The 10962-nt window shown below is 44.8% G+C and overlaps 1 protein-coding gene across 2 annotated transcripts; it reads right to left on the minus strand.

Annotated features, from left to right (window-relative positions):
• Positions 1 to 1976: 1976 nt before the first annotated feature.
• LOC119331352 lies at positions 1977 to 3672 on the minus strand. 2 transcript variants are annotated; one of them, XR_005160469.1, is made up of 3 exons: positions 3488 to 3672; positions 2469 to 2633; positions 1977 to 2375 (listed from the first exon to the last, which is right to left on the minus strand). XR_005160469.1 is itself a non-coding variant. In XM_037604519.1 (3 exons), exons 1-3 carry the CDS (start codon positions 3629 to 3631, stop codon positions 2216 to 2218), a joined length of 477 nt encoding a protein of 158 aa, XP_037460416.1. In that variant the 5' UTR covers positions 3632 to 3672; the 3' UTR covers positions 1977 to 2215. The 2 variants fall into 2 exon arrangements, 1 of the variants encoding a protein (XP_037460416.1); XM_037604519.1 differs by having other exon boundaries at positions 2469 to 2641.
• Positions 3673 to 10962: the final 7290 nt, after the last annotated feature.

Consider the following 10962-nt stretch of genomic DNA (forward strand, 5'->3'; position numbering starts at 1 on the left):
CTTAAAGTGGCAAAAGAGAAACTGCTTAGAGCATAGGAGAAAGCACGAACAAAGCAATGGCAGTTCAGCATGACACGCGCTAACCACCCAACATAATAACGAATTTAAAAGGCAAACAAGAATTCCAGCAAAAAATGCAACAACTTCTTTGCTGTGATACTGCCCACATTGTGAAAGTCCTATCATTACATACACAGGTGCCAAGCCGCCTATGGACAAGAGGCAACAGTTTGCAGAAGTTCATTATCACTTCATCACGAGCACTAATCCTACAGAAGGCCACACTAGGATGATCGAATCTACTAATAATTATCTATATTTCTTTCATCTTACCGCAGTAGAGTCGTGCCACGACTAGATTAAATGATCCCTATCAGAGATGTATGAATGTGTGTTTCCATGTTTAGCAATTTGCAACATGCATGATGCTAGTAAATTAGCTTATTTACTACTACTTATTTTTCCCGCATCCACATTTCTATGTACAATAATCTGCTATATGAGACAGATAACACTCATTGTAAATGGTACACAATTGATATGAACACATCGTATCAATGGGCAGCAGCTCACCATGACAATCCTGGGAAGCAAAGACTTGTCAGTGTAGAAGAGATATATTAAACCTTCTCTGCCTGATCTTCCTACTCTTCCTTGCAACTGCAGATGAAAAGAAAAGCAGTGAACATGAGGTCCAGATCTCAGATTTCATACACCCTTTTTTTTAGAAAAGGCTAAGTAAAAATCTGAGAACTAAAACCAACTCAGAGATGTGGAGAGCAGGGGGGAAGAGAGGAGGTGGAGGCAAACCTGAAATGCCTCGGCATCCTTGCTCCTGCTCCTACTGTGCCGGGAAGGAGAGGGTTGCGGAGCGCATGAGCTGCATGGCGTCACCATTGTGCACCAGTTGCAGGTGTCGTTGCCCACCCACTGAGGCCACCGGACGCCGCACCACTGCACGAGCCGCCGTCCGCCGCACCACCGAACCGCACATGCTCCTCTTGTTGAGCGAGGAAGAGGCAGAGTGCAGCCTCCCGTGCCTCACGCCAGAGCACCAGCGTCCTCGTAGGTTTCGATCCAGGAGTGGATTGAGCCGCCACGAACCGCCAGTGCACGCCTGACCTCGCCGAAGCAGGCCGACGCCGGCTGCGACCCTCTCCCGTCCGACGTGGTGCCTCCCTCTCCTCTTTCCTCTCTCTCTCTCCCTCCTCTCTTCCCTTTTTCTCCCTCTCATCTTCTCTCTCTAATTCAGACAATTGAGCGCGGCCGGCGCCAGGGAAGCTCGCCTCCGCATCCGCACAACCCGGATCCCGGGGTGGACGAGATGCGGGAGGGTGGAGGGGGCGCGACTGATGTGGGAGGATGGAGGAGGAAGCGAGTGTGGAGGCGGCTATGGTTCGAGCGAGGATTGGCTTTTTTCCCCGCTGCACACTCGCTTCCCTTGCGAACGAAACCCTCTCTTTTTTTACTTGGGCGGCGCGCTTGCTGCACTGCTGATAGTAATGCGCTGGCTGCACTATTCATAGCAGAGCGAACGCGGCTGGCTAGCACCCCAGCATCCTTTATAAGTAAAATGGTTGGACGAGAGGCTGGGCATCAGGTTCAAATATGAACATCCGAATTACTTCTTTGGACGCTCGGCTGGCAAATAAAATAACATTTACAAAAAAGAGTAACCAATGAAGACCATCTGGGGAAGAGCCCATGGGGCAAAGCCAGTATAATTAACGATTCCAATATACGACAACACAGTGACAATGTATGATTTCAATAAACAAATTATGCAAGTGAATCCACAAATCCTAAACCACCATCTGATTGTCATATTATGGACTATTTCATAAATTATGACAATCGGTCCACAGATAATCATCGCACACACCTTCTTCAATTACCACACTTAATGGAGCACCTGCTCCACACAGCTTAGAGCCGCAACATTGTGTTACCAGTATACATGCCAAAAACCACAGTAATTAGCCAACAGTAGTTTCCTAAGATTGACCACTTGGTTTTACATACCATAAACAGAGTGCACCCACAAGCTTGGACCAGTTCTTTTGGGCAGCTTAAAAAATAAGCTACCTCTCTGCAGATTAATAAATAAACCGTCCCTAAATTTGTTGAGACTTCTAAACTATTTATCCCATAACTATTTTAAAAGCCCCAACCAATAAGAGAGGCGGCTTATGAGAAAAGCTAGGGAGGATGCAGTTTATATTTTAAGCTGCCAAAAGATCTGTCCCCTACTCTTGGCAAATTCCTTTTGGTACCTATTCATTTCATATTTCACACCCACGACGAAACCAACAGCAGCAGATGCAATAGCGAGCAGCCGTCTAATCCTCTTCCATTTTGGTCCATTCATGTGCTCCCTGTAAAAAAGATGTGCATGATGTATTAATGCTAGGATCATTTCATTTGATTATAACAAATCAAGTAAGTTGTAGTGCCTCAGAATTAATTACCTCGCAGCATCAGCTTGGATTCTACCTATCCCATCACCAATAATACTAGTTATCTTGCCATCTATCTCCAGTCCCTCCTTTTCTAATTTTGCAAACAAATGATCAGCTAGCCTCCTGCTTCGTCTTCCTAGCAACATCAGCTCTGGCTCCATTGCTGGATCCACCCTGGTAAGCTTAATTAGATAATTATGAGATAGTGATACATGAGTTAAAGCAGCTAGTCCTGCGTGTTAGTAGATGCTAAGGACAGAGCATGCATGGCTGCAAATAGTCCTTCTAGAATCCTTACTATCAAACTTTCAGAAGATTGGTCACCAGTATGTCTAAAGCTATCAAATTTATACTACTAGAGTGGGTTTGGGAAATGGTTTAACAACAGTACAGCAGAAGAACCACAAAAGGTCACTAAGGGAAACTAAAACGTAAGGATGGCATACTCTTCTTCACTCAAAGTAAATCAAACACCCACATATCATGGAATTAACGGTTCATCATATCCGCTGTGTAGTCAATGTGCGAGCGGGGCCAGGGCCGAGCCCAACCACAACAGGTTGCTTCAGTAAAAACTACTCTACTCTGCAAAAGCACCAAAATTTTCAAACTGCTCCGCAAAAGTACCAAAATTTTCATCTTAGATTTATGTGCATATAAAAGGGGTTCATCAAATCCACATTGTAGTGAATATGCGAGCGGGGCCAGGGGCCAAGCCCAACCACTGAGTAATTATCACCACTTTTTCAAGCAAAAGTAACAAATTTAGCACATGAATCAAAGATAGACTCTGCAACCCGGCACTTATTGTACATATTTCAGTGGCAATATTCACCATTATTAGGCAAATTTATATCTCTCTTACTGTCTGGGAAAAAGGTCAGGGGCGCATCATATAATTTGATTTGTTACTAGCATAAAACCCGTTTGATGGGGTTAATTTGGTGATAAAAGTCAGAACAAGGCAGTCGGGCAGCAAATTGCAGGCATAGTAGGTGGATCCAATGAACGAGAGCGGAATTAGGTACCTGAGAGGTGGGAGTCAGAGAGTCCGCCGGCGGCGAATAAGGGGGTCCCAGATTCCGCCGCGAAGTGCTGGAGGGAGAGCGCAGCGCCATGGCACCGGCACGTCGCACGCCGCAAGAATCCGGAGGAGGAGGAGGAGGGGGCATCGGCTAGGGTTTGGGTGCAGCTGCTTGCTTCCTCGATCGATCCGGGGCCTCGTCTTTGTTGTGGCAGCCGAGAGCCGCTGCCTTTCTTTTTGTAGCTCTTCTTGATGGACAGACTCGGATGGGCTGGCCGCCCGGCCTCTTGGGCCTGCTTCACAACAAAAGAAGCCATCCCAAAATCACTACCCAAGGAGTACTTCTTGTTTTCCTCACGAAAAAAAGTACTTCTCGTAAAGATCACTCCATCTTCCGAGGTTGCGACAAATGATACACATGCAGTGAGTCACTTGTCACAACCTGGGTGTTTTTTTTCTTTTTTCGTAAATTCTTTTATTCAAAATATTTTTATCTCTTAAACCGTGCGTCTAAATTTTGAACCCTTTTCACCGTTGAATTTCTCACGTCAAGATCTTTGAAACTAAATACCATGTTAATAGATTTTGATGGCCTTTTTCACGAAAAACAAAGAAAAATCAGACTAAAAAAATTGAATGGGAAGCATGGTTCTGGTATAGTTGTGCCTCTCATGGAAGCAAACTTGTCCCTCCACAGGAGGCAAATATGTGTCTCTCGCGGAAGCAAAAATACACTTTTTTACTTTTCCGGAAGCAAATTTGTACCTCTCGCAGAAGATAAAAAAAGAAACATGTTTGTTTTGTTGAAATATGCCCTAGAGGAAATAATATTGTATTTTTATTTTCATAATTAAGAGTTTATATTTCATGCTATAACTGCTATGATTTTGGGATATGTGATTCAGTGAAAACTCATATGCACGTGTGAAATGATAAATACTCAAGTGTTGTTGCTCATCATGTTTTTTACGTGCGAAACTCATATTAGGGAGTAGTAAATAATAGGTTCTAGTCTTGCCTCCAAGTCTGGCTCAAGTGTTGTTGACGATCATTTTTTCGGATCTTATGATATAGTCAAGTGTAATGATATGTTGGAAATATGCCCTAAAGGCAATAATATGGTATTATTATATTTTTTCATTTTCATAATTAAGAGTTTATATTTCATGCTATAACTGCTATGATTCTGGAATATGTAATTCAGTGGAAAACTCATATTGATGTGTGAAATGATAAATACTCAAGTGTTGTTGTTGATCATCTTTTTGACGTGTGAAACTCATATTAGGGAGTAGTAAATAATATGTTCCTAATCTTGCCTCTAAGACCGGATCAAGTGTTGTTGACGATCATTTTTTTGGATCTTATGATATAGTCAAGTGTAAAGATATGTTGGAAATATGCCCTAAAGGCAATAATATGGTATTATTATATTTCTATTTTCATAATTAAGAGTTTATATTTCATGTTATAACTACTATGATACTGGAATATGTGATTCAGTGAAAAACTCATATGCACGTGTTGAATGATAAAATAGTAAAGTATAGGTTCCCAGTCTTGCCTCTAGGACTGGCTCAAGTGTTGTTGCTGATCATGTTTTCCGGATCTTAGGATATTGTAAAGAGTAACGATAGTCCTAAGTCAAGATTGAGAGTATGATGTTAGAAGAACGATCATATTGAATCGACTCAATCTTGTTTGTTATACCTTGAGATAATATCAGCTGAAATCAATTGTTATAACACAAATTATTAGCATGTGTTTTTAGTTCCTTGGACCATGAGAGTATCGTAGCCACTTCCTACTGTACGGTGGACTTTGGGGTTTCTCAAATTCCATCTGTAACACGGTGATCATAATGACAACTTACGGGTTCATTGAAAAGTTTGACAAGGGACTAGATACCTCGAGAGTGGGATTTTCTCCTCTAACGATGGAGAGATATTCTTAGCGCCCTCTCGGTGTGACAGCATTGAAGAAAATATTCCCTAGAGGCAATAATAAAGTTGTTATTTTATATTTCCTTATTCATGATAAAGGTTTATTATTCATGCTAGAATTCTATTGATCAGAAACCTTAATACATGTGTGAATACATAAACAAACACCGTGTCCCTAGTGAGCCTCTACTAGACTAGCTCGTTGATCAAAGATGGTTAAGGTTTCCTAACCATGGACATGAGCTTTCATTTGATAACGGGATAACATCATTAGGAGAATGATGTGATGGACAAGACCCATCCGTTAGCTTAGCATAATGATCATTCAGTTTTATTGCTATTGCTTTCTTCATGTCAAATATATATTCCTTCGACTATGAGATAATGCAACTCCCAGATACCGGAGGAATGCCTTGTGTGCTATCAAACGTCACAACGTTACTGGGTGATAATAAAGATGCTCTAGGTATCTCCGAAGGTGTTTGTTGAGTTGGCATAGATCGAGATTAGGATTTGTCACTCTGAGTATCGGAGAGGTATCTCTGGGCCCTCTCGGTAATACACATCATAAGCTTGCAAGCAAACGGCTAAGGAGTTAGTCATGAGGTGATGTATTACGGAACGAGTAAAGAGACTTGCCGGCAACGGGATTGAACTAGGTATGATGATACCGACGATCGAATCTCGGGCAAGTAACATACCGATAGACAAAGGGAATTACGTATGTTGTCATAATGGTTCGACCGATAAAGATCTTCGTAGAATATGTAGGAGCCAATATGGGCATCCAGGTTCCGCTATTGGTTATTGACCAGAGAGGTGTCTCGGTCATGTCTACAAAGTTCTTGAACCCGTAGGGTCCACACGCTTAACGTTCGATGACAACATAGTATTATATGAGTTATGTGATTTGGTGACCGAATGTTGTTCAGAGCCCCGAATGAGATCACGAACATGACGAGGAGTCTCGAAATAGTCGAGAGGTAAAGATTGATATATAGGACGATAGTATTCGGAGACCAGAAGTGTTTCAGGGGGTACCGGGTACATATCGGGTCACCGGAAGGGGTTCCGGGCACCCCCGGCAAAAGATATGGGCCTTATGGGCCAAGAGGGGAAATGCACCAGCCACGAGGGGCTGGTGCGCCCCCCATATGGGCCGGCCAAGGAGGAGAAGGAAAGAGGGGAAGGGAAAGGAAAGAGGGGAATAGGATTCCCCCATCCTTGCCTCTCCCCCTCTCTTTCCTCCCCCTCCGACATATATGGCAGGGGCGCGCAGCTAGGAAGGAGCCCAAGTAGGATCCGGTCCTACTTGGGGAGCCTCTTGGCCTCTCCCATTCCTTCCCACCCGTTGGGGAACGTAGCATGCAATTTCAAAAAAATTCCTACAATCACGCAAGATCTATCTAGTGGATGCATAACAACGAGAGGGGGAGAGTGTGTCCACGTACCCTCGTAGACCAAAAGCGGAAGCGTTAGCTTAACGCGGTTGATGTAGTCGAACGTCTTCTCGATTCAACCTATCAACCACTGAACGTACGACACCTCCGAGTTCTGCACACGTTCAGCTCGATGACGTCCCTCGAACTCTTGATCCAACAAAGTGTCGAGGGAGAGTGTCGTCAGCACGACGGCGTGGTGATGGTGATGGTGAAGTAATCCGCACAGGGCTTCACCTAAGCACTACGACAATATGACCGAAGGAATAAACGGTGGAGGGGGGCACCGCACACGGCTAAGAACAATTGATTTGTCTTAGAGGTGCCCCCTGCCCCCGTATATAAAGGAGGGAGAGGGTGAAGGAAATATGCCCTAGAGGCAATAATAAAGTTGTTATTTATATTTCCTTATACCATGATAAATGTTTATTATTCATGCTATAATTGTATTAACCAGTAACTTGATACATATGTGAATACATAGACAAAACAAAGTGTCCCTAGTATGCCTCTACTTGACTAGCTCGTTAATCAAAGATGGTTAAGTTTCCTGACCATAGACATGTGTTGTCATTTGATGAATGGGATCACATCATTAGGAGAATGATGTGATGGACAAGACCCATCCGTTAGCTTAGCATAATGATCGTTAAGTTTTATTGCTATTGCTTCTTTATGACTTATACAAATTCCTTTGACTACGAGATTATGCAACTCCCGAATACCGGAGGAAAACCTTGTGTGCTATCAAACGTCACAACATAACTAGGTGATTATAAAGATGCTCTATAGGTGTGTCCAAAGGTGTTTGTTGGGTTGGCATAGATCAAGATTAGGATTTGTCACTCCGAGTATCGGAGAGGTATCTCTGGGCCCTCTCGGTAATGCACATCACGATAAGCCTTGCAAGCAATGTGACCAATGAGTTAGTTGCGGGATGATGCATTACGTAACGAGTAAAGAGACTTTCCGGTAACGAGATTGGACTAGGTATGAGGATACCGACGATCGAATTTCGGGCAAGTAACATACCAATGACAAAGGGAATGACGTATGTTGTCATTGTGGTTTGACCGATAAAGATCTTCGTAGAATATGTAGGGACTAATATGAGCATCCAAGTTCCGCTGTTGGTTATTGATTGGAGATGTGTCTCGATCATGTCTACAAAGTTCTCGAACCCGTAGGGTTCACACACTTAACGTTCGATGACGATTTGTATTATGAGTTATGTGTTTTGAGGACCGAAGATTGTTCAGAGTCCCGGATGAGATCACGAACATGATGAGGAGTCTCGAAATAATCGAGAGGTAAGGATTGATATATTGGACAATGGTATTCGGACACCGGAATGGTTTCGGGACGTTTCAGATATTTATCGGAGTACCGAGGGGTTACCGAAACCCCCCGGGGAATTAATGGGCATACATGGTCCATAGGTGAGAGAGAGGAGAGCCCGCAAGGGGTGGCGCCCCCTCATGGGCTGTCCGAATTGGACAAGGGGAAGGGGGCGCCCCCCCCTTTCCTTCTCCCTCTCCCTCTCCTCCCCTTTCCCCCTCCGAAAGAAAGGAAAGGGGGACGACTTGGACTAGGAGTCCAAGTTGGTTCCCCCCCTATGGCGCACCCCTTGTGGTCAGCCTCCTCCCCTCCTCCTTTATATACGGCAACATGTCCGGCTGAATAAGCTATGACAAAGGGCTCTTTGCCGTCTGCTGGCGGATGACAAAGACCATTTAATCTTTGTCGTCCGCCAGCAGACGACAAAGAACCTGGACGGCACACATGGCAGGTTAGGTCCTTCAGGAGGTTAACGGCGTGCTTTGCCGTCTGTTGGCGGACGTGAAAGACCTTTGCATCTTTGCCGTCTGCCAACAGATGGAAAAGTGCCCATGTAGGCCAGCCCAGGTAGCTGCCACGTGGTATGCTATGCCGTCCGCTGGCAGACGGCAAAGATGCAAAGGTCTTTACCATCTGCCAGTGGACGACAAAGCAACCATATAGGCCAGCCAGTGCCCCCAGGTTGCACAGGTAACTGCCACGTGGCAGCTTTGCCGTCTGCTGGCTGATGGCAAAGCTCTTTGCTGAAAGTTCCTGTATATATAGCCTCTGTTTTTTCTTAAATTTATTCAATTTGACAGAATTTCAGAGATATATATATATACAGACATTTGAAAATACTTTCAACAAGCATAACAACACATATACATACCAAATCATATCCCTGCCATATAGATATGATCATCCAACACATATACATACCATTGAAAAGTCCATATGCAACATATATAGCTAGCCAACATATCCAACAACAAGCATACAATGGTTTCATCCATACATACATATATAGGTAGCAAGTTTCACATTGTTCATCCTACAAAATCAAAACAAAAAAGAAGCACAAGGAGAAGAGTAGACTGTTGGGGATTGTTGCAGAAATTAAAAAAATTCTACGCATCACCAAGATCAATCTATGGAGAGACTAGCAATGAGAGAGAGGGGAGTGCATCTTCATACCCTTGAAGATCGCGATGCGGAAGCGTTACGAGAACGCGGATGAAGGAGTCGTACTCACAGCGATTCAGATCGTGCTTGATTCCGATCTTAGCGCCGAACAACGACGCCTCCATGTTCAACACACGTACAGCCCGGGGATGTCTCCTCCTTCTTAATCCAGCAAGGGGAAGGAGAAGTTGGGGAAGAGCTCCAGCAACAGGACGTCGTGGTGGTGGAGCTTGCAGTTCTCCGGCAGGGCTTCGCCAAGCTCAACGCAGGAGGAGGGGATGGTGGAGAGGGGGAGGGTTGCGCCTTGGATGTGGTGCTGCTGCCCTCCCTCCACCCCTCTATTTATAGGGCAAAGGGTAAAGGGGGCCGGCCAGTCTAGATGAGATCTAGAGGGGGCGGCGGCCAAAGGGAGGGGGCTTGCCCCCCAAGCCAAGGGGGTCGCCCCCTTTAGGGTTCCCCACCAACCCTAGGCACATGGGCCCTAAGGGGGGATGGCGCCCAGCCCACTTAGGGGCTGGTTCCGTTCCACATACAGCCAATAGGGCCCTCCGGGGTAGGTGGACCCTGCAGGTGGACCCCCGGAACCCCTTCGGTGGTCCCGGTACAATACCGATAAACCCCCGAACACTTTCGGTGATTGTATGATGACTTCCCATATATAAATCTTCACCTTCGGACCATTCCGGAACTCCTCGTGATGTCCGGGATCTCATCCGGGACTCCGAACAACATTTGGTAACTGCATGCTATTTCCCATAACTACTCTAGCGTCACCGAACCTTAAGTGTGTAGACCCTACAGGTTCGGGAATCATGCAGACATGAGCGAGACATCTCTCCGGCCAATAACCAACAGCGGGATCTGGATACCCATGTTGGTTCCCACATGTTCCACTATGATCTCATCGAATGAACCACGATGTCAGGGATTCAATCAATCCCGTATATAATTCCCTTTGTCTACCGGTATGATACTTGCCCGAGATTCGATCGTCGGTATCCCTATACCTTGTTCAATCTCGTTACCGGCAAGTCTCTTTACTGGTTCCATAACACATCATCTCGTGATCAACTCCTTGGTCACATTGAGCTCATTATGATGATGTCTTACCGAGTGGGCCCAGCGATACCTCTCCATCACACAGAGTGACAAATCCCAGCCTCGATTCGTGCCAACTCAACAGACACTTTCGAGATACCCGTAGTGTGCCTTTATAGCCACCCAGTTACATTGTGACGTTTGGCACACCCAAAGTATTCCTACGGCATCCGGGGGTTGCCAATCTCATGGTCTAAGGAAATAATACTTGACATTAGAAAAGCTTTAGCAGACGAACTACACGATCTTGTGCTATGCTTAGGATTGGGTCTTGTCCATCACATCATTCTCCTAATGATGTGATCCCATTATCAATGACATCCAATGTCCATGGTCAAGAAACCGTAACCATCTATTGATCAATGAGCTAGTCAAGTAGAGGCTCACTAGGGACATGTTGTGGTGTATGTATTCACACATGTATTACAATTTCCGGATAACACAATTATAGCATGAACAATAGACAATTATCATGAACTAGGAAATATAATAATAAC

The sequence above is a fragment of the Triticum dicoccoides genome, chromosome 7A (genome assembly GCF_002162155.2).
Source record: "Triticum dicoccoides isolate Atlit2015 ecotype Zavitan chromosome 7A, WEW_v2.0, whole genome shotgun sequence".
Taxonomy (NCBI): Eukaryota; Viridiplantae; Streptophyta; class Magnoliopsida; order Poales; family Poaceae; genus Triticum; species Triticum dicoccoides.

What these genes read in the sequence shown, in the direction of transcription:
- LOC119331352 (XM_037604519.1), bottom strand. Translation starts at nt 3,631, where the DNA reads ATGCCCCCTCCTCCTCCTCCTCCGGATTCTTGCGGCGTGCGACGTGCC. An exon ending in CTCTGACTCCCACCTCTCAG is followed by an intron (nt 2,642 to 3,487) that starts GTACCTAATTCC and finishes TATCTAATTAAG; the next exon opens with CTTACCAGGGTGGATCCAGC. An exon ending in ATCCAAGCTGATGCTGCGAG is followed by an intron (nt 2,376 to 2,468) that starts GTAATTAATTCT and finishes TCTTTTTTACAG; the next exon opens with GGAGCACATGAATGGACCAA.